The 23,931-nt window shown below is 48.2% G+C and overlaps 1 protein-coding gene across 1 annotated transcript in view; it reads right to left on the bottom strand.

Moving 5' to 3' along the window:
* Positions 1-23,931, bottom strand: part of LOC128564923 (solute carrier family 22 member 20) — a 30,294-nt gene that overhangs the window by 5,933 nt on the left and 430 nt on the right. The window contains exons 2-9 of the mRNA XM_053561019.1: positions 23,810-23,913; positions 21,670-21,824; positions 17,515-17,683; positions 16,803-16,926; positions 15,910-16,025; positions 8,122-8,336; positions 6,494-6,602; positions 6,130-6,333 (exon numbers count right to left, since the gene is read on the bottom strand). Of these exons, the coding sequence (XP_053416994.1) occupies positions 6,130-6,333; positions 6,494-6,602; positions 8,122-8,336; positions 15,910-16,025; positions 16,803-16,926; positions 17,515-17,683; positions 21,670-21,824; positions 23,810-23,913 (1,196 nt within the window). The remainder of the gene's footprint in view (positions 1-6,129; positions 6,334-6,493; positions 6,603-8,121; positions 8,337-15,909; positions 16,026-16,802; positions 16,927-17,514; positions 17,684-21,669; positions 21,825-23,809; positions 23,914-23,931) is intronic.

Here is a 23,931-nt window from a genome sequence, read left to right as displayed (position 1 = left end):
GGGGTCGTTAGCTTACACAAAGGGTCCTGTGGCTCAGCAAGCAGGAAAGAGAATTGAAACCTCCAGAGTTGCTAATGTCAGGGACTGTTGTATTTTTTTTTAATTTAATTTTTTTTTTTTTTTGTGGAATGTCAAGTAGATTTTTTTTTTTTTTTATTGTTGGGGATTCATTGAGGGTACTTCTTCTCATTTTTATACTTGTCTTTGCAGGTCTGTGACTGGCTCCCATAATTACTTGGTAAGATCAGAAATGAGGGGAGTAGGGAGTGGCTCACCCCTATAATCTCAGCACTCTGAGAGGCTGAGGTGGGAGGATCGCTTGAGCTCAGGAGTTCCAGACCAGCCTGAGCAAGAGCAAGACCCCCATTTCTACCAAAAATAGAAAAATTAGCTGAGTGTTGTGGTGGGCGCCTGCAGTCCCAGCTATTCAGGAGGCTGAGGCAAGAGGATCACTTGACTACAGGAGTTTGAGGTTGCTATAAGCTAGGCTGATGCCATGGCACTGTAGCCTGGGCAATAGAAAAGACTGTCTCAAAAAAAAAAAAAAAAGAAAGAAAAGAAAAGAAAAGAAAGGGAAGAAGGAAGGAAATGGAGATTAAGAAAAATGAGATGGGCTGGGGAATTCTTGGATTTTTACCATCTCTGCCTCTGAAACTCCGTCCGACTGACTCAGGAGACTGTCTCTCACCTTCCCTCCTCCAGCATCACCATCTCCTACCCAATGAAAACTGGTTTCTGTTGCATGTTTGGTTGGACAAGAGCTGTCCAGAGGTACTCTAGCCAGGTTAATGAGGAAGCCGGTGGGCCAGAACTTTTGAGAAGCCACACAAGGACGTACTAAATGTGCATCTGATCATAAGCTTGGTAGCTCTAAAAGTCTCAACTGTAAGGAGTCCTTTCGGCTGGGGGAACACACACGCGGAGTTTCAGAGTGTACATTCTCCATCGGGAAGATACTGCCCCAACAGCAAAAACTGTTTCTTGGAGGGCAAAAAAATCTCAGATACAACGTTTTGTGGCCATGGTTCATGAACTGACACATGGTATGTCTTTGGTGTTAAAATTGTATTGGTGGAAAGGGTCTAAAATGCGGGGGATGACAATGAAAAAGGGTTGAGAGGCCGGGCATGGTGGCTCACGCCTGTAACCCCAGCACTCTGGGAAGCCGAGGCGGGTGGATTGCCTGAGCTCACAGGTTGGAGACCAGCCTGAGCAAGAGTGAGTCCCCATCTCTAAAAATAGACAGGCATTGTGGTGGGCGCCTGTAGTCCCAGCTACTTGGGAGGCTGAGGCAAGAGGATCGCTTGAGCCCAAGAGTCTGAGGTTGCTGTGAGCTGTAATGCAATGGCAGTCTACTAAGGGCAACAAAGTGAGACTCTGTCTCAAAAAAAAAAGAAAAAGGAAAGAAAAAGGGTTGAGGAACGCTGTTCTGGAGAAACTGACTTATGCTCCTAGAGCCTAGGCTGAGACCCATTTAGGCTGAGGTTTAATAATGCTGAGGAGACAAAAAGATGTTTTAAAAATGTAAATCAGACCATATCAATCTCTTCCTCCAACTTCTGTAGTTGTTTCTCCATTGACTTAAAATAAAAGCCTAAATTCCCAGTGTGGTCTCTAGGGCTGCCCCTGCCCACTCTCTGGCCCCACCGTGAGAGCTCAGACCTGGCTCACTATCAGCAACTCTCTGCTCTCTGGGACCTCAGGGGGCTTCAGAGATGGTTTCCTCCTTCAAGGACGCACTTCTCTCCTTTTCAGCCTGGCTCACCCTCCTCATCTTTTCAGTCTAGGCTTAAGTCTAGAGCATTCCTAACCACCTACGTGGACTCTCTTAAAGCTACATTAATTAGCATGTATTTATTTGTGTGTCTTTTCTCTTTTTTTGAGACAGAGTCTCAAGCTGTCACCCTGGGTAGAGTGTCATGGCATCACAGCTCACAACAACCTCAAACTCTTGGGCTTAAGCTATTCTCTTGCCTCAGCCTCTGCCCACCACAATGCCCGGCTATTTTTTGGTTACAGTTGCCGTTGTTGTTTAGCAGGCCCCGGGCTGAGTTCGAACCCACAACCCTTGGTGGATGTGGCCGGCACCCTGCCGACAAAGCTACAGGCGCCGCTACGTCTTTTCTCTTTATGTGTGGCCCTTACTCTAAGCTCCAAGAGTGCAGAAATAATATGGTTTGTTTACTCTACACCCCACACGAAGCACTGTGTCTGGCATATAGTAAGAACTCAATGGCTAAGAACTGAATAAATGAATTAAGTTGCAAAAGCCAAACTCAAACTCCAGAGTTCCTGACCTCTAGAATTCTGCAACCTTCCTGGCCAAAGGTCACTTATCTTCCTTGGGGCATGGCTCCATGTGGTCCTCCTGCCGGTGGCTACCCAAGGTTGGAGCTTTTCTTTCTCAAGAAAGCCCTATTTGTTTCTTCTGCTTGCTAAATAAGCACTATGTCTGTTTACTCTTTAATAAAACCACAGGTTTAAATTTCTTTTGCAAAGTTTACATGAGATGTAAACAGGCCCTGGCTAATCTGTCTTTGTTCCTATCCCAAGGGGAAATCTGTGAGGACAAGGGGAGTCTAGAGAGGTGTGAACTTGGGGACCGGGGAGGTGAGAGGATTGTACTTTTATCTGCTTATGAGAATGACAATCTGTGTCATCAAAAATATATGAAAAGCGTTTCTTCCCTTCTCTTCCTGAGCAATTCAATCCCAAAGCCATTACATGGGACAGAACAAGGTAGGTAGAGGAGTGTCCCAGAGTGGGCCAGCCAGATCGGGCCCAATAAGAAGGTTGCCCTGAGAAAGAACAACTTGTTATTAATTACCCTAAAGATAAAAATTATTTTCAGTAAGTGGTGTTCAAAATTTAATTGGTTCATATCCAGTAACAATATACAGTAATTTTTATAACAAATAAATTGCCCCCAGAGGAGTCATATTACCTACATCCAGAATTTCATCTGGCATTACGGGGATTTTTTATGGCCAAGGTAAACAAAACTTGGCCAGGTCAAAATCAACTTGGCTGTAGCCTCTGTAGTATCAGGGAAGGACACTTCTCCAATTTTTTTCACGTACTTGGGTCCCTCAAGGAACATTTCATAGAACCTGGAAACTGGATCAGGATTGGGTTACTGCCAAATATTTACCCTGCATCTGGGATACCTGGAGCTGGATCTGTGGGACGAGTGGGAGTCAAACAGGTAAGGAGTGAGCAGAAGAACATTCCAGACGGAGGAGCAGCCCAGCTGGTAGCCAGGCTGCCAGGGATAAGGAGCCTGATCATATGGGATTTCTGATTTTATCCTCAATGCAAAAGGGGGCTATTGAAGGATTCTGAGGAAGGCAGTGACATGATCCTGTGTGCAGCCTAAGCCTACCATTCTAGGTATTGTGTACACCTGTGGCCCTCAATCCCTGGGCCAAGGACTGGTACCAGTTCTGTGACCTGTTAGGAACCTGACTGCACAGCAGAAGGTAAGCAGCAGCGAGTGAGTGATGGAAGCTTCATATATGTTCACAGCTGCTACCCTTTGCTGCATCACCACCTAAACTCCACCTCTGTCATGTCGGCAGCTGCATTAGATTCTCATGGGAGTGAGAACCCCACTATAAACTGTGCATGTCAGGGATCCGGATTACATGCTCCTTATGAGAATCTAATCCCCCACCTCCCATCCCTCGTCCATGGAAAAATTGCCTTCCATGAAACTGATCCCTGACTCTTTTTCCAGCTGGAACCACGGCGGCTGTCGAAGAGAAGAAAAAGAAGGTTCCTGCTGTGCCAGAAACCCTTAAGAAAAAGCGAAAGAATTTCGCAGAGCTGAAGATCAAGCGTCTGAGAAAGAAGTGTGCCCAAAAGATGCTTCGAAAGGCAAGGAGGAAGCTTATCTATGAAAAAGCTAAGCATTATCATAAAGAATATAGGCAGATGTACAGAACTGAGATTCGGATGGCTAGGATGGCAAGAAAAGCTGGCAACTTCTATGTACCTGCAGAACCAAATTGGCATTTGTCATCAGGATCAGAGGTATCAATGGTGTGAGTCCAAAGGTCCGAAAAGTGTTGCAGCTTCTTCGCCTTCACCAGATCTTCAATGGAACTTTTGTTAAGCTCAACAAGGCTTGCATTAACATGCTGAGGATTGTTGAACCGTATATTGCATGGGGGTACCCAAATCTGAAGTCAGTAAATGAGCTAATCTACAAGCGTGGTTATGGCAAAATCAATAAGAAACGAATTGCGTTGACTGATAACAGTTTGATTGCGCGATCTCTTGGTAAATGTGATGATGCATGGAGGATCTGATTCATGAGATCTATACTGTTGGAAAACGCTTCAAAGAAGCAAATAACTTCTTGTGGCCCTTTAAGTTATCATCTCCACGGGGAGGGATGAAGAAAAAAACAACCCACTTTGTAGAAGGTGGAGATGCTGGTAACAGGGAAGATCAAATCAATAGGCTTATTAGAAGAATGAACTAAGGTATCTGCCCTGATTGTTTTTGTAATCTGGGCTGTTAATAAATAGTCACTGCTGGGTGGCGCCTGTGGCTCAGTTGGTGGGGCGCCGGCCCCATATACCGAGGGTGGCGGGTTCAAACCCGGCCCCGGCTGAACTGCAACCAAAAAAAATAGCTGGGCGTTGTGGCGGGCGCCTGTAGTCCCAGCTACTCGGGAGGCTGAGGCAAGAGAATCGCTTAAGCCCAGGAGCTGGAGGTTGCTGTGAGCTGTGTGATGCCACGGCACTCTACCGAGGGCCATAAAGTGAGACTCTGTCTCTAAAAATAAATAAATAAATAGTCACTGCTTTCAAAAAAAAAAAAAAAAAAGAAACTGATCCCTGGTGCCAAAAACTTTGGGGACCACTGGTGTAGAGAATAAAATGGAGAGGGACAGCCATGAGGCTCTTGTAGCTGTCCAGACAGGAGATGTTGGTGCCTTGGAGTAGGGTGATGGCCCTGGGGTTGGTGAGAGAGACTCAAAGTCCGTTCTGGAAGCAGAATTGACAAGACTCATGAAAGAATAAATTCTTGATGTCCGTGTAGTCTGTTCCTTGTCATTGTTCGGATTAGAGATAGGACGTTTGAGAGGGATTATTTAAGGGTTGCAAACACAGCACGCACATGGGCCTCTGGATGCAGATGGGTCTAACTTTGGGATCCTCCTGGAATCTCAGGAGAGGCTACAAACTTGGGCCCAGTTATCTTCCCTGTCATTGTTGCCCCAAATGAAGGGTCTTCCCTGAGTTCACTGTGGGTTGTTTTTATTTTTGGAGACAGTCTCACTTTGTCGCCTTCAGTAGAATGCCACAGCATCATAGCTCGCAACAACCTCAAACTCTTGGGTTCAAGTGATCCTCTCGCCTCAGCCTCACAAGTAAATGGGACTACAGGCACCTACCACAATGCTCGGCTAGTTTTTAAGAGATGGGGTCTCACTCTTACTCAGGCTGATCTCAAGCTCCTGAGCTTAGGTGATCCACCCGCCTCGGCCTCCCAAAGTGCTAGGATTATAGGCGTGAGCCACGGCACCCGGCCTCCTGAGTTCATTGTTGCTGAGAAATGCCACAAGGAATAGCCAGACTAAATCCCCGTTTACCTTTATTTTAGAAACATTGTCCTAGACATTGCTGGCACCTGACTCAGTAACCTCTCAAGGAGACCCACAAGAAAAATTTCATCTAGTGCTCATTGCTAAGAAAACCTTCACTTTCCCCAGAGAACTGGTATTCTTTCTCCTATCCAAAAGTAGCAAAAAGTCATGAATGGGGCCTCCTTTCTGTGGAAAAAGTTCAAAGCCAAATCTGAAGCCTACATGCGACCACAGGGCCTGTCTTTGCTTCACATTACAGGTCCCTCTGCTCTCCCCACTTCCCTGCCAGGCTTTACTTCCACCCCATATTTTGTGTTTCCTGGTTTACGCTGTGGTTTACTTTTCTTTCTCTTTGATATTTGTGATTGAGTCTGTTCTTGTTGAAAGCCAAGCCAGTGTAGGTGGAGGCAGGGAGATGTCACCACTCTTTGTGTCCAGACAGGTGGCCAGAACATCCCGTTTGTCCCCAGCTGCTTTGAGTTAACCTGTGGCCTGTTTGGCTGCCCCACCCAGCTATGCCAGAGGCCCCTCACCTTCTCTCCATTGCCGCGATGGTCTCTACCAGGGGCATGTTGCGGGTCTCCATCAGGGAGCAGACAGCCAGCCCAGCCAGGATGGATGTTGCCCCAAAGCTCACTGGTGGCAGGATGGTGCTGAACTCCCCGAGTGTGGTGACCAGGGGTGCTGCTAGGCCCCCAAGGCGGGCGTTGACCGAGGTGAAACCCATTCCCATCTGCCTGTGGGAGGCATGTGGAGGGGTCAGCAAGATGGCCTGGACCCCACAACGAGCAGGCAGTGCTGGACCCGGGGTGTGGGAGGGGAAAGCAAGAAGGATCAGGGGTCCTACTTTGGCAAGCAGAATAGATGTCAGCCTGGAGCTCCCCCCAACATGCCCACCTGATCTCTGTGGGGTACAGCTCTCCTGTGAACAGGTACACGCAGATGAAGGAGCTGGCCAGGCAGCCTTTGCCCAGGGCCGCCTGGGCTGTGCGCAGGGTCTGCATGTCTAGACAGGGGGAAGGAGGCAGAGCTGTCGGTGGGAGAGGAGGGGTGGGGGGAAGAGGCAGAGCATAGTGTGTGTGCATGTGACACATACCACTCAAAACCCAGAGGAGGAGGGTCAGAATTTTCACCACCTTGCCTTCCCATGTGGGACCCAGACCCCCAAACTGCCTTCTCTGACTCTCTCTTTCCTCCCTTGTTTGCATTTGCCAACGAGTCCTGCTGAGGAGGCAGAGCAAGCTTTGGAGTCGGGTCTCAGTTCAAATCCCAGTGACCCAGATCACTGTTGCTGACTTTCTCTGGGCCTCCTGGGCCTCATCTATAAAATAAGAAAAATACCACACCTGCTTTGTGGGGTTGTCATAGGCGGACATGATGTCATGAGTGCAAAGTGCATAGTGCTCATTAAGTGTTTGCTGTGACCCCCGTTATTGTTATTAATACGTTTGTCCTGCTGTGGTATAGAAATAACAAAACCCCAATTTAAACGTCCCGCATTAGGGTGAGTGTCCAGGAAATCATGGTACCTCCTCTGTTTAGTGGCAGCTCTGGTGCACCTTAGAATTAGTCAGGGGGATTTTATAACACACACGTACCTGGGCCCTACCCGATATCCATTACAGCAAAGCTTCTTGGGGATGAGCTCAATTTGGGTAGTTTTTAAAGGTCCCTAGGAGGCTCTATTGTGCAGCCAGAGTTGAGAAGCACCAATTTAGATGAAATATAGTACAGTAACAAAAAATCAGGTTCATGAAACTTTTGCGATTACGTGGAAAAGCATGTTTATGTTAGAATGCATATGAAAAAAGGGTGTATGTATATACACATATACTTATATATAATCCCATTTACATTGTCGTGTATATATGCATATGTAAAATATAATCTCAATTATGTCAAAACCAAGTCTATAAATAGGAAAAAATATGGAATAAAATATGTCAACATACCAACCAAAGCCTGAGGCAGGTGGCAGAGCTAGGCTCACAACTGCACACACGGTTTATCACATGCTCTAAGTCACTGGTTGTCAACCCTGGCTTCTTGCTGGGATCACTGGTCAGTTTTGAAAATCCTGGAAATTCCCATTGCGTTGGTGCGAAGCACCTGAGCACTGGCAGCTTTCTAAGGGCTCCAGGTAAAGGTCATTTCAGCCAGGTTTGCAAACAACTGTTCCAAGGCACCCTTGCCGAGGTTTGAACTGTTTACAACCCATGGACCAGCTGCCACACACAAGCCAGCACTTCAGCTGCCCAGCTGCTCTAATCATATACTGTTGTGTAACGTTCCTGCCAGGACCGTCAATGCCCTGAGGGCAAAGGCCCTGGTCCTTGGTAAATACTCCACCACTAACTGACACAGGGCACAAAGTGCTTAATAAAACCTCTATTAACCAACAGTCACTTTCATTCCAGATCCAGAAAAATACCCCTCAGCCTTATTCCCTTGTTGCATTTGTTGCCCACCAGACCACAGCAGCTTCCAGTTCTTGGTGGGCAGTAGGGCAGTAGCGAATGTCTTACCTTCTGGCACAAACAGGTTGGCAATGACCATGAGCCCAGCCAGGATGAGGAAGGAGGCCACAGTGGCCCGGCGGCCCACGTAAATCATGGTGGTGGTGGCCACCAGCATGGCTGGGATGTCAATGATCCCAAACAGAGCCTGCACCAGGTATATGCTGAGCCCAAACTTCTGTAGGTCCATGGCCAGGCCGTAGTAAGCCACAGAGTTGGAGAACCTGGGAGAGGTGGCAGAACAGCCTCATGTCACCTCATGGGTCACTGTTCTGGACTCAGTAGGAGACGCAAGGTTAGATGACACAAGACTCCTCTTTTCAGAGTTAAATCCCCTCATTTTCCGTAACACCTTGAAGGTACAAAGGAAATTTTATCCCCTAATATGACTACTTGACATCAAGAATAATTTGAATTCAAGGCTATTCACAATCAGAAAACATTGGAAGGGGCTTTCCCTCTATCTGCATAAAACCAGCCTGACCTGATCCAGGGGATCGAAGGGGGCAACTAACTTCCTTTCCTGCCCTTGAATGCTAGCAGACCTGGTCCAAATCATTTAAAATGTAATACCTATCTCACAGGTTAATTTACAACGCAGTCTGTTTCCCCATCTATTCATCCTCCCTATTGTCCATTTGCTGGACCCATACTCTACATTCTCTTCCTCCCTTCAAAAAGACATCAATGAAAGTATTGGACTATCATTGAAACACTAGGTAATTAACTTTGTGGTTCCCTCCACATGCATGGTGTTTAAAAATAAACCTTTCTCTTATTAATCGGCTGTAATTGTGAGTTGATCTTTCAGAGAACTCTGGGGGGAGTGAGTTTCACATGACCCCTACAACCTTCTCCTGGTCTCCTTAATCTCTTACTTTGACCTTGGAGTCCAGACTCCCCCTCCACATCCCTTTCCAACCACCCGCTCCCCTGAGTCCAATCTGTGGGCTCTGGGGTGTGTGTAGTTTTTCCTGTCAACACCACATCAGCACCAAAATTAAGGCAGTCCTCAAAACAATAGAAGAAGATGGAAGCATGTTAGAGGACACAGGAGCCAGTGTGCAAGAGCTCCCCGCAGGCACAGCTGGAACACCCTGGAAAATGAAGCAAATAGTTTTACTAACTAAAGGAAATAATGTGATTAAATTATAGCCCAGCATATCAAATACATGAGTATACATGAGTCTATAGAAATAAATGGTTTAATAAATAAATCTTGCTTACAGAAGTATCCAGTTAATACATGCAGATGGTCCACCCCTCAGGAAGTTGAACTTAACTCTCTCCTTTGGTATGGACTGGACTCACTTTCAAATAATAGAATGTGGAAAAAGAACATTATTCTTTCTCTAACTCACTACTGTACAAACAAGAGAACGTTATTGCCTTTACAGTGGAAAAACCTGGTAGATAGGCCAAGAGTGGTGGCTCATCCCTGTAATCTTAGAACTCTGGGAGGCTAAGGTAGGTGGATTACTTGAGCTCACAAGTTCGAGACCAGCCTGAGTTACAGCAAGACCCTGTCTCTATTAAAAATAGAAAAACTAAAGCAAGAGAATCACTTGGGCGGCACCTGTGGCTCAGTGGGTAGGGCGCCGGCCCCATATACAAAGGGTGGTGAGTTCGAACCGGGACCCGGCCAAATTGCAACAAAAAAATAGCTGGGCATTGGGGCGGGCACCTATAGTCCCAGCTACTCGAGAGGCTGAGGCAAAAGAATTGCCTAAGCCCAGGAGTTGGAGGTCCCAGCTACTCGAGAGGCTGAGGCAAAAGAATTGCCTAAGCCCAGGAGTTGGAGGTTGCTGCGAGCTGTGATGCCACGGCACTCTACCAAGGGTGATAAAGTAAGACTCTGTCTCTAAAAAAAAAAAAAAAAGAAGAAGAAAAAAAGAAAAACCTGGTAGATGCTACCTCAATCAAGAGATCAAATTCATTATCATGTCATGTTTGTATCGTGTATGCTCTGATATGATCTGATGAGAAAGGCATATCACTTCCATGGTACTTGTCCCCTAAATCCAGAACCCCAGTCTAGTCATGAGAAAATGATCAGACAAATCCAAATTGAAGGACATTCTACAAAATATGTAACCAATACTCTCCAAAAAACTGTTATGGTCATGAAAAGTAAGGAAAGAATAAGAAACTGTCACAGATCAAAGGAGATAAAGGAGATATAGAGACTACATGTAATCTGTTAGCCACTGAATGTGAAAATATTCTCACATTCATTAGACATCAGAGAAAGGGAAATGAAAATCACAATACGTCTATACACTCATCATAATGGCTAAGATGAAAATGACAGACAATACCAAGTGTTTGGGGGGGCAAGGAACAACTTGAACTCTCATACATTGCTGATGGGAGTGTAAATTTTTACAACCATTTTGAAAAAATGTTTGCTTCTCTCTATTACAGAGAATCATACCAACCCCTTGCTGGGCGAGATGGCTCACGCCTGTAATCCTAGCACGCTGGGAGGCCGAGGCAGGTAGATTACCTGACCTCACAGGTTCGAGACCAGACTGAGCCAGAGTGAGAACACCATCTCTAAAAACAGATGGGCATTATGGCGGGCGCCTATAGTCCCAGCTACAAGGGATGCTGAGGCAAGAGAGTCGCTTGAGCCCAAGAGTTTGAGGTCGTTGTAAGCTATGACTCCACGGCACTCTATCAAGGGCAACAAAGTAAGACTCTGTCTAAAAAAACAAACGAATAAACAAAAAAACCCCAATACCTTAGATCCAGCAATTCCAATCCTAGGTATATGAAGAATGTCCAGAAAGTATCCAGACATGTGATATGAAAAACGGAGACATTTACTGAAGAATATGAAAGATAGAAGGGACATTGTGCATAGGACAATGATGCCTCATTCCCCTTCAATATAAGCACATTGGCACCTCACACAGTTTTCCCAGTGTCTCCTCTACTGTTAAAAACACTGCAAAATCCTGTGTTGGAATTGCCATCAGCTGCCTTGTATTTTCCTGAATCTCATCAACAGTCTGAAATCTCTTCCTTTTCAAAGGTAATTTTAGTTTTGGGAAAAGTGGAAGTCATAGGTCACCAAATCTGAGCTTTAGGGAGTCTAAGTCATCTGGATGATTTGATGTTTCACCAAAAATCTCTCTGCAGAACATGTGATGCCTGGGCAGGTACGTTTTTGTGGTGAAACTCCCAATCACCAGTTGCCCATAGCTGTGGCCATTTCTTTGTCACATTGCATCTCTCAACTGAGGAGAATATTGAGGCAGCCCTCCTTATGAACTGTTTGGCCTGGAAGAGCATACTCATGATGGACAACCCCTTCCCAATCAAAACACGCAGTTAACATGGTCTTGATCTTGTAAGACATTACTGCTCCTTCTTTGGGTATGGAAAACCAGACGACTTTCACTGGGATGACCGGGCCTTCGTTTGGGAAACATACCTGTAGCTGCATGATTCATCCTTGATTATGATCTTTTTTTTTTTTTTTTTTTAAGACAGAGTCTCATTTTTGTCCCCCTGGGTAGAGTGCAGTGGTCATAGCTTACAGCAACCTCGAACTCTTTAGGCTCAAGCAATCCTCTTGCCTTAGCCTCCTGAGCAGCTGGGACTGCAGGCGCTTACCACAACGCCCGGCTGTTTTTTTTTTACAGACAGGGTCTCACTATTGCTCAGACTGGTGATGATGATCTTCTTGAGGAAATGTGGTTCATAAGTAGGAGTTAGAAGCAAGTCATTTGCAAATGCAGCCTGATGTTTTCTGCTCTGTAGCAGAAGGTAGGAATGCATTTTGAGATGACAACATTTCACACCAAGATCCTATATCAAGGGTGGCGCCTGTGGCTCAGTGAGTAGGGTGCTGACCCCATATACGGAGGGTGGCGGGTTCAAACCCGGCCCCGGCCAAACTGCAACCTATGTCAAAATCTCAGACACTGTAGTTTTGGAGCCCTGATCAGTTTTTACTTCTCACACTTCAGTCTTATCTTTGCCAACTGCAGCCCATACACATTCAGCATGCTCAGGTGTTCTGTTTGTTGCAGGTCTTTCAGAATGTGGACCACTTTGAACAGATTGTCAACCATCTTTGTGTTTGTTTGTTTGTTTGTTTTGAGACAGAGTCTCACTCTGTCGCCCTTGGTAGAGTACCATGGCGTCACAGCTCACAGCAACCTCCAGCTCTTGGGCTTAGGCGATTCTCTTGCGTCAGCCTCCCAAGTAGCTGGGACTACAGGCGCTCGCCACAACGGCTGGCTATTTTTTGTTGCCGTTCGACTGGAGCCGGGTTTGAACCTGCCACCCTCGGTAAACGGGGCCGGTGCCCCGATTGTCAACTGTCTTTGAAGCTTTCATGCCACACTTTTATTTGTGCTGCACTCATAGCATCATCCCTGAAAGCCTTCTGAGTAATCTGAATAGTGTCCATGGAGGAAACTATTTTGCTTAATGCAAAATTTGATGCACTTTCATCAGTCAGTCATTTTGAATGCAATGGCCCATTCACTCATCAAATGCTTATTTATTCTTTCTTTCTTTTCTTTTTTTGGACACAGTTTCACTTTGTCACCCTCAGTGGAGTGCTGTTGCATCATAGCTCACAGCAACCTCAAACTTTTTGCCTCATCCTCTTGAGTAGCTAGGACTACAGTCACCTGCCATGATCCCCAGCTAGTTTTTCTATTTTTAATAGAGACCAGGTCTCACTCTTGGTCAGGCTGGATTCCAAATCCTGAGCTCAAGCAATCCACTGGCCTCAGCCTCCCAGAGTGCTGGGATTACAGGAATGAGCCCCCATTAAATACAAAGCTACCACATGCCAGGAACAGGGTTCATGTAATACTGTAAAGCTATTTACACAGATGATTAAGTTATAAAAACCAAGTAGCAGACTAGGTAGAATATCAGTATTAACCCATGCTTGGAAGAACGTGCGCGCGCGGGGTGGGGGCTTGTCTTATATGTACAAAGGTCTGGAAGAATACAACGTCAGGCTTGACAGAGTTTGCTGTGGGGAGATGGGAGGAAGAGGAGGACAGAGGAACATTCACCTTCATCTTATATCTGATAGCAGGAAACACATCTCACATTCAGGTTTTGCTCCACCTACTTGACAGACCTTAATTCTCCTAATCTTCAAAACAGCTCTATGTGATACTTACTACAGGTGGGGAAATTGAGGCATAGAGAAGTTAATTAACTTGCCCAGAATCATACACCCAGTAAGTAGCACAGCCTAGATTCAAATCCAAGCAGAGAGTTCCACAGTCCTGCTTCTTAACCAAAACTCTATACCGCTCATAGGTTTCTTGATTGTATTTTTTAAAAAATTTATTTTAGCTGAGTATACATCATTTTTGTAATACAGAAAAAAGATAGTAAAGGAAAAATAAAGTTAATGAAAGGCACTTACAATAGGGTTTGGTAGAAGCTTGTGGAAGTTTACCAGTTCCTAACACCTCTTCCCCCTAGCACCACGCCTCTCCCCACCCCCATTTTTTTAATACTCTAGGAATCCCGGCCCCACCTGTCCCAGGCACACATGTGAGGAAGGGGTGAGGCGGGTAGGCTCCCCCAGGCGAATTGGTCCTAGGCGCGTGCCTGGCGCTGCTCCCTGCGTGCAACCAAGCGAACCAAACATTCGTAAACCGCCGCGAGGTTCCAGGCGTGCGGGGTGAGTCCCTGAGAGCTCAGACCCAACCCGCGGCGGGTGGGGAGCCCCGCTGGGAACCCGATCCCTGGGGACAGGCTAGCGCAGGGGAATTGCCCCACCTGCCGACGGAGTCTGGATTGCTGCAGAGTCGCTTTTTTTTTCTTTGAGACAGTCTCACTTTGTTGCCCTGGGTAGAGTGCAGTGGCATCACAGCTCACAGTAACCTCAAACTCTTGGGCTCAAGTGATCCCCTTGCCTCAGCCTCCCAAGCAGCTGGAACTACAGGCGCCGGCCACAACGCTCCTCTATTTTTTTTTTTTTTTGTAGAGACCGAGTCTCACTGTACCGCCCTCAGGTAGAGTGCCGTGGTGTCACACGGCTCACAGCAACCTCTTAACTCTTGGGCTTACGCGATTCTCTTGCCTCAGCCTCCCGAGCAGCTGGGACTACAGGCGCCCGCCACAACGCCCGGCTATTTTTTGGTTGCAGTTTGGCCGGGGCTGGGTTTGAACCCGCCACCCTCGGCATATGGGGCTGGCGCCCTACTCACTGAGCCACAGGAGCCGCCCGCTCCCCTATTTTTTTAGAGACAGTGATCTCGCTCTTGCTCAGGCTGGTCTCAATTTCTGAGCTCAGCCGATCCACCTGCCTTGGCCTCCCAGAGTGCTAGGATTACAAGCGTGAGCCACCCGGCCTTGAGTCACTTTCTTGTTAACAAAAATGGGCCTTACTCTTTCCAGTAGGGTCCAAGAGAGAACTTTCAACTCTGGAATTTTAAAACCCATGATCTGTTTCTTTCTAGCGGGAAGAGGTGTGTGGGGCGGAGGGCGAGCCCAGGGAGACGCAGTGAGAGACATCTCCTCCCCCAACTGGGATTCGTAGGAACTTCCCAGGTGGCCTTCAGCGTGGGGCCTTGTCCCACCTTCCCAATGCACAGGGGGCACAACCCCAAATCCAACCTGATAATAAAGACTCTTTTTTTTTTTTTTTTTTGAGACAGAGTCTCACTATGTCAACCTGGATAGAGTGCTATAGCGTCACAGCTCACAGCAACCTCCAACTCTTGGGCTCAAGTGATTCTCTTGCCTCAGCCTCCCAAGTAGCTGGGACTATAGGCGCCTGCCACAACGCAGGTTGATTTTTTTTTAGAGACATGGTCTCACTCTTGCTCAGGCTGGTCTCAAACCTCTGAGCTCAAGCAGTCCACCCGCTTTGGCCTCCCAGAGTGCTAGAGCCATGGCGCCGGGTCCAATAGACTGTTTACCAGAGACTTCCCAGGAATAATGTGTAGTTTGAGTGCTTTACAAATCTGTTAATCCTCTCAAGGACCTTAAGAGGAAACTGAGGCACTGAGAGGCTGGCCAACATGCTCAGGTCACATGGGTAGGCTGGCCTAAGAGTCCAGCTGGTAACTACTAAAGGGGAGTGCCAGGTCTGCCCCAGAGAACAAATAGTAAGCCATTGCCTGCATTTCCTGCTTCATAAATATCAACCCCAATTATTTAAATGTCCAGGAAATCCAGAAGAATGAAATAAGACATTCGGTTTGTATCAGCCCCTCCCCCTTAGGACAGGCCAGCTTCCAGCTGGTGGTGCTACTACCTGTGGGTTGCTTGTGTGTTTTTTATCCATTTCACATCCTCATGCCTATGAACCTGCTAGGAATTCCTTCCTCCCCACCTTGCAAACTCGATTAGCCATCTTTTAAAACCCACTCGAATGCTATCTCCTGCATGAATCCTTCAGCAGCCCCAACCAGGAGAACTGCTGTTGGGATACTTGTCACACTAGGTAGAAATTACTGTTTCCCTGTCTGTCCCCTTCTTGATCCAGATGTGCTTTTCTAGAGTGGAACACTTCCTAGAATCCCCTAGAAAGGCCCAAGGGCATATCAGGATGGGCTAAGGTGCATTCCAATACCCTCCTACCCACCCCTGTGAGACCCGTGATTCAGATGTGGGGTTCCTAGGTCAGCACAATGGCTCATCTGTCATCACATCTCAGTACCCAGTAGAGGCCAAGTGCTAGAACAACAGTATGGGATAAGACCAAAGTTATAAGGCTCACATGCTCATTACATTAAGAGTATTTCAGAACAGAGTTTGTCAGCAGGGGCTGAGAGCATGCCCTGCCTCAGGTTAAAGACCTACCAGACCACCATGAGACAGCATGTGACCCTTCGAATGGCTGGGGTTCGGAAAAGGTCCAGGATCGAGTTGGAGGTGCGGACACTTGCAAACTCGCTCTGGATGTAGGAGTTCACCACCTGAGTGAGGGAAGTCTGTTCAGGGAAGCAAGGGATCTGGGACCCTACAATCCTGCAGGAGGAGGCCAGCTGGGGATGAGGTCTCCAGGAAGATGGCCGAATCACCTTTCCATCCCAGGACTGATAGCCCTTGATGGGTTGTTCCCAGGAATCTGAGATGAAGCTGAGGCTCCAAGCGTAAGCCCCAATACTCCTAAGGTTCTGGAGCCCCCCCCCCCTTTCCTGGTATAGACTGGAAATAGATAAGAGCTGGGGCTGCAAGTGATTCTTGCCTGCTGTGTGTTTTCAGGCAAGTTATCTGGCCTGTCCACATTCAGTTTCCTCACTGGCAAATTAGGCATTAAATGAGACTATGTAATGCCCTTAGCATAGTGCTTGGCATGGCTCTCAGTAAATGTTTCTTACTGATAATAATTGTTAACCATCTTATAATAAATGGAATTATAATCAATGGTATGTTTGTTATTGATTCTCCAATAATTTTATTTTATGATCACTAATATTTTTATCTTAATATTTGATTAAAATTTCAACTGCATGTCATTGTTGGTGAGATTATTTCCTCATTGCACACATGGATAGACTAGTGAACAAAGCAGTTCAATTATTCATCCCAGATCACACAGCCATTCAGTGCTTAAACAACATCTTTCTCACACCAGAACTCTACCTGTCATGTTTATTTCCAACCCTACACCTGAATGGCAGGTGAATTCTGGGAAGCCACTAAATGCTAGTAGGAGACTGTTCCTTCCCTCCTTCCTCCGTCCTGCTTACCTCCTTGGTCAGCCTTTCCCCTTCCTCCTTTCTCCCATTCACTGCAGCCACCTTGCGCAGGTTCTGCATAGCTAACTGGGACTTGCCGTGAAGGAGGAGCCAGCGGGATGACTCTGGAAGCCACCTGGGAGTAAGAGGAGGAAGAAGAATCCAGGGCTGGGTGGAGTTCCTTCTGGTCCCTAAACCCAAATACACATTGGTCCACTTTCTTCTAGCTCCTAAAAAATATGAATTGTCCTTCTGTCTGCAGAATCAGGAAGACTTGGGGACATGCTGGCTTCCTTTTTCTTGCAGGACATCATTCAGAGACTTACTCACTGAAGGGTACTCAGAGTCTACAGATGACTGATGACTTCAACAGACTCGATTTTGAAGCTGGTGCTGACCTCAGCTGTGTGGCCCTGAATAAGTTATGGGCTCTCTCTGGTCTGTCTCAGTTCCCCTCGTATAAAGTGCCATTGGGTTGTAGTGAGGTACAAAGGAGCTGATGAAGGCAAAGCACTTGGTATGTTCTGGAGTCCCACATTACTATAAGGGATTTTATTAGAGCTTCCCAGAGGCATTCATGAGCATGTGAGCCTGTGGCCCATGAGACCTGCTGTCTTTTGTGTCCCTAGCAAGTCTCAGTCACTGCACATCTCAACCCTTCCTAGGGCCAGGTGAGGGCGTGGCTACACAGGTACACCCTCCCCCCTCTCTGCTCAGGACATACCAGGAATAGAGGAAAAAGATCAGGAAAGGGGCAGAGACAGCAAATTGCAGCCACCGCCAGGGGCGAATCAGGTAGGCCATCCCGGCCAGGATGATCTGGCCCATGGTGAAGGAGTACCCCAGCAAGACACCTGCCACGGTCCTGCCCCGGGTGGGCATCCACTCTACCACTGCAGAGAAAAGGGCAACATTCTCGGTGGGATTCAGCTACCCACTTGGCTGTCCACGTCATCCCGCCCTCTTTTTCGTGACTCTGGTTACTTAAACTCATTCTTGGTCACATTCTGAAGACCCACTGAGACACAGGCAAAGATGTCCCTACTTCACTCCTTTTTTTTTTTTTGTAGAGACAGAGTCTCACTTTATGCCCCTTGGTAGAGTGCCGTGGCATCACACAGCTCACAGCAACCTCCAGCTCCTGGGCTTAAGCGATTCTCTTGCCTCAGCCTCCCGAGTAGCTGGGACTACAGGTGCCCGCCACAGCACCCGGCTATTTTTTTTGTTGTTGCAGTTTGGCCGGGGCTGGGTTTGAACCAGCCACCCTCGGCATATGGGGCCGGCGCCCTACTCACTGAGCCACAGGCGCCGCCCTCCTACTTCACTCCTTTTACCCAGATATAGTCTAGGTGCATTGAAGAACTAAATATAAACCATAGTACTGCAAAAATGTTAGAAGAAATCATGCTAAATTATTTTTCAGTCTTGAAGTGGGGAAAGGCTTTTCCAAGAATGTCACAAAACCCAGAAGCAATAAAAGAGAAGGTTAACAAATTTAAATTTATAAAAATAAAAAAGTCTGGATTGAAACAAAACAAAAGCACCATAAGCAAAACCATAATGTCAGCAAAAAGAAAAACAAAAAGGCAAAACATATTTGTAACTCAACAGATAAAGAGCTAATATCCCTGATATTAAGACTTCTCACAAATCAATGGGAAAGCCACCAACAAGCTGAAAGGAACCTGAGCAAAAGTGCCCAATCTGTTGTAAGGACAAAAATAAACAAAAACCCCCCAAATTTTTGTGAATAGCAAAACTTGGAACAACCTAAATGTCCATCCACAGGGACTGGTTAACACACTCTTACAAGGTAGCCATAAGGGATTAACGAGGAGACTTCTTTCCAATGAGCAAGGAGGTGTTGTGTCCGACTCGTCAGCAAATCCCCTTGGCTCTACCTTCAGAACTGAGCCAGATTCCGACCTGCTATCACTGCCCTGGCCCACTTCAGGTCAGCAGGAGCCTCTTCACTGACCACCCTGCTTCTGTTCTAACAAGTCCCAACACGTCTCAATCATGGCACATCTCAACCCTTCATAGGGCCAGGTGAGGGCTTGGCTACACAGGTGTCATGTGGCAGCCAGAAGGATCTTGTCAAATCTCAAATCCTGAATCAGATCAGGTCTCTCCTCAGCTCAGAATCCTCCAGGGGCTCTTGACTCATTCAGGAGTTCAAGACCAGCCTGAGTAAGAGCAAGACCCCCATCTCTACTAACAATAGAAAAACTAACTGGTCATCATGGCAGTGCCTGTACACCTGTAGTCCCAGCTACTTGGGAGGCTGAGGCAAGAGGATCACCTGAGATCAAAAGTTTGAGGTTGTTATGAACTCTGATGACATCATGGCACTCAACCGTAGGGCTACAGAGAGAGATTCTGTCTTTAAAAAAAAAAAAAAAGGCGGGGGTGGCGCCTGTGGCTCAGTGAGTAGGGCACTGGCCCCATATACCGAGGGTGGCGGGTTCAAACCCGGCCCCAGCCAAACTGCAACAAAAAAATAGCGGGGCGTTCTGGCGGGCGCCTGTGGTCCCAGCTACTCCAGAGGCTGAGGCAAGACAATCACCTAAGCCCAAGAGCTGGAGGTTGCGGTGAGCTATGACGCCACAGCACTCTACCGAGGGTAACAAAATGAAAGTCTGCCTCTAAAAAAAAAAAAAAAAAGAGATGGGCGGCGCCTGTGGCTCAGTGAGTAGGGCGCCGGCCCCATATGCCGAGGGTGGCGGGTTCAAACTCAGCCCCAGCCAAACTGCAACAGCAACAAAATAAAAATAGCTGGGTGTTGTGGCGGGCGCCTGTAGTCCCAGCTGCTCAGGAGGCTGCGGCAAGACAATCACGTAAGCCCAAGAGTTAGAGGTTGCTGTGAGCCGTGTGACGCCATGGCACTCTACCCGAGGGCGGTACAGTGAGACTCTGTCTCTACAAAAAAAAAAAAAAAGAGGTGGAAATTCTCAAATGCCTACAAGGTCCCACAGGACCTGACCCCCGCTCCCTGATCTGACCTGTACTCCTCTCCCATGGGATGCCAGCCAAAATGACCTCCTCTTTCTTGATCCTGAACACACTCTCCCCCAGGGCCTTTCCAGTAGTTCCTTCTGCCTGGAATGCTCTACCCCAGAGCATGGCCCAGACCATGCACTGGCCTGGTGTGTCCTGGTTCTCCAGCCCCAAGATTTTCCCTTTAGCTGTGAAGTGAAAGACCTATTCTGTCTTTGGACAGTGGAGGAGGTGGCAGTTTTGAGGTCTGCAGGGCTCATTTCCTCAACTCCTTCAAATTTTGCTCGAAAATGATACCTTTGCAGTAAGCTCTTTCCCTGACTACTTTAATGAGAACAGCAGCTCCCTCTCCTCCACCTGGGTCATTCTTATCTCCTTTCTAGGCCTCAGTTTTGTTTTGTTTTTGTGACAGAGCCTTACTATGTTGCCCTTGGTGGACTGCTGTGGTGTCACAGTTCACAGCAAACTCAAACTCTTGGACTTAAGTGATTCTCTTGCCTCAGCCTCCCAAGTAGCCTTCCAAGTAGATGCCTGGGACTATGGGCACCTGCCACAATGCCTGGCTGTTTTTCTGTTGCAGTTGTCATTGTTGCTTAGCTGGCCTGGGCCGGGTTTGAACCTTCCAGCCTCGGTGTATGTGGCTGGCGCCGTAACCCCTGTGCTACAGGCGCTGAGCCTGGGCCTCAGTTTTCCTCTGTAGCACTTACCACCATCTGCCATACATGCGATTTGCTTATTTGTGATGTTTATCATCCACCTTCCCAATGGCCTCCAGGAGCAGGGGTCCTTGTTCACTGCTGCTTCGAGGCACGTGACACATAGAAGCTCACCAAGCACACAGGAGGCCCTTCATTGACAATGAGCCAATGACAACATTGTCAAGTGGAAGAATCAAGACGCAAGATAGGGCACCTGAGGGGTCTCTACAAAGCTACAAAGACGTCCTTATAGCTGAGCTGTCCAGCCTTTGGGGGTGTTAAGAGGCTGAGAAGTCTCTGAAAGGGGTGTGTGTGTATAGATGCTGGAGGCCTTTCTAGCACAAGATAAACCTTGGACGTCTGGATGCCCATCCTGCAGAATTCTGAGTAGACTGAGACCTGCTCAGAGCCCACTAGGAGAGGGAGAGAGGTCAGGTGCACTGGCCTGGTGTGTCCTGGTTCTCCAGCCCCAAGATTTTCCCTTCAGCTGTGAAGTGAAAGACCTATTCTGTCTTTGGACAGTGGAGGAGGTGGCAGTTTTGAGGTCTGGTAGTGTCTCAAGGAGCAAGCTAAGTAGTTAAAGTGAGGCACAGGCAGGTGGCAGGTCTGTGTCTGGGGAGGGCCGCCTATAGCCCTGCAGTGTTCTCTTCTAGGACCGCCTAGGAGCTGCCTGGAACAAGCCTGGAGTGAAGACCATCTCTGTCCCTTGTTGCTTGGGGGCTGACCCTCTGGCTGGAGCTGGGTCTCCACCGTGGACCTAAGGAATCACTGGCCTTTGCAGCCCAGGTGAACTTGCCCTTCTTAGATCCACACAATTTCAGGGACCTCCATGGCTCTCTCCTCTCTGTGTGCTGGTGCCCTCCATGGCCCCACACTAAGCCCGGCACACAATGGGCGCTTAGTGAGTGTTGTTGTTAGCTATATCACAAATGAAACAAACCTAAACCTCTCAGTTTGCAGATGAGTGAACTGAAACCCAAACCAGGGTAAAGGCTGTCTAGGGTCCCTGTCCGCTGCCACAGGGCCATGATCCCAAGTCTCCCAAGCCAAGGACTCTTGTTGGAGTTGAGGATGCTGGGTGAGAATCCCAACAAAATGAAATAAGAAAGAGGTTGATGAGGGGCTGCCACTTCCCCCTTCCTCCCCAGCCCCAGCCTTCCCAGCCCCTCTGCAGCTGGACTCACCCAGTGAGAGGGAGTTGAGGATGATGCCAGAGAAGGTCATGCCCATCAGGAACCGGAAGGCACAGTAGGCACTGAAGGAGCCGAAGTACGCCGTGGCAGCCCCCGAAACTGCCAGCTGTAGGTACGACCAGATCAGGGGGCCTTTGCGGCCCAGCCTGAGCCAGGGGACAGGCACAGGCATTAAGGTTCTGAAGGCGGCAGTGGCACCCCAGAGGCCAAAGCAGCAGCCTGTGTCTGACCTTGCCGCAGACAAGGGGAAGCTGGGGTGCCTGTGAAAGCCACCCCTCCAAAACGAGCTCACAGCAATTGGGACCCAGGACTGGTGGCACAGGTTGGCCAGAAAGGGAGGGTTATGATGTAGAGGAAATTGGAGATGAAGAGATTTATTCCAGGGTCAGGGAGGACAAGGATTCCCACAAAGACCCAGAGAGGGTGTGGCTGCTGGGGAGAAGGACACCTCAAATCAGAGCTCCCGGGGGGCGAGTGCTTCACCAGTCCCAGGCTATGGGAGCAGGACCAGGGCCAGGTCTTTGTGTGGTCTCACCAAGGAGACTGGCATGGGATGAGGGTGGCCAGGCCCAGAGGAATCGAGGCCAGGGTGGCAGGGTTATCCCATCTGGTCTGGGCACTGCTTGGCTAGGAGGGCAGCAGGCTGAGAAGGGGGAAGCATTTCATTTCTACACACCCACAACACACTCGTTCCTTAGTCATGTGTTTGTTCATGTCTCTATCCATTCATTCATTCATTTACTCATTCACGTTACACAAATGTTCACTGACCACCTCTAAGGGACAGGCCTGAGCTGGGGGCTGGTGACATGCAAGATACTCTGGATAAGATACAAGCTCACACATAGAAAGACCAGGATATGTCAGGACACAGTGTGATGAGTGTCATGACAGAGCCACCTGTGCGGGGCTTGAGGCATGCAGAACTGGGAGCCACTGCACTCCAGGGTATGGAGTCTGGAATCCAAGAGGGTTCCCAAAACCTGAACTGGGAGAAGAGGGGCAGAAGAGAGGGAAGAGGAGAGAGGGAGAGGGAAGGGGAGAGAAAGCAGAGAAGAAAGGGGAAGGGGCACGGAGGTCAGTGGACTTCAGCAGAGCCAGCCACCTGCCTGTCGCTGTCCATTAGTAGGTTTCAGTTGGGGTTAGTTCTGGCTCATTCATGCAGCAGGATGCAGTGCGGATATTAAGAAGGACAGGAAAGCTCTTTCTGAAGGAATAAGAGAGGCCTTCAAAGTGAAGAAAAAGACAGGTGCTGGCTCGGCGTCCACAGCACAGTGGTTACAGTGCCAGCCACATATAACCAGGCTGGCGGGTTCAAACCCGGCCCAGGCCGGCTAAACAACAATGACAACTGCAACAAAAAAAATAGCCAGGTGTTGTGGTGGGTGCCTGTAATCTCAGCTACTCTGGAGGCTGAGGCAAGAGAACTGCTTAAGCCCAAGAGTTTGAGGTTACTGTGAGCTGCAACGCCACGACACTACTGAGGGCGGCATAGTGAGACTGTCTCAAAAAAAAAAAAAGAAAAAGGTGCAGGATCTTATGTGGAGTGTTCCAGCTTTTGTATAAAATGTGGGGACAGGCCAGGAGCAGTGGCTCACTCTTCCTAGTACTCTGGAAAGCTGAGTGGAGAGGATCTCTTGAGCTCAGGAGTTGAGAGCAGCCTGAGCAAGAGGAAGACTCTGTCTCTACTAAAAAATGAGCTTTGTGGTATATGCCTGTAGTCTCAGCTACTTGGGAGGCTGAGGCAGGAGGATCACTTGAGCACAGGCGTCTGCGGTTGCAGGGAGCTAGGCTGATGCCACGGCACTATAGCCCAGTTGACAGAGTGAGACTGTCAAAAAAAAAAAAAGTGTGGCAATGGAGCATGGGCACCCGTATGCTTGACTGCATAAAACCTCTCTGGTGAGAGACATAGAAACCAGGCTGCTCTCTGAGAGTTACTGCAGGGAGGGGCAGAAGTGAGACAAAGATGCTTCCTTGTGGGCTCCTTTGCACTTTTTGGAATTTTGAACCCTGTGTTATGTGTGTCACCTATTTAAAGATACACAGTAAACCTTTAAGAAAAATTAGTGTAGAGGCCTGAGGTTTCCTTGCCCACGAGGGGTGCTGGGACCCTCATCCTACGGCTCACCTGTCTGCCAGGCTGCCAAACACGGCAGCCCCCACCAGGACTCCAGCCATGTAGATGGACTGGGCGAGGTCACGGAGGGTGCGGGCCTCACAAACCAGATCCCACTGCAGGAGGAGAGAGGG

Source organism: Nycticebus coucang, chromosome 14 (genome assembly GCF_027406575.1).
Source record: "Nycticebus coucang isolate mNycCou1 chromosome 14, mNycCou1.pri, whole genome shotgun sequence".
NCBI classification, from domain to species: Eukaryota; Metazoa; Chordata; class Mammalia; order Primates; family Lorisidae; genus Nycticebus; species Nycticebus coucang.
Note: the sequence above shows the minus strand (reverse complement) of the source record. Positions and strands in the feature narration are given on the sequence as shown.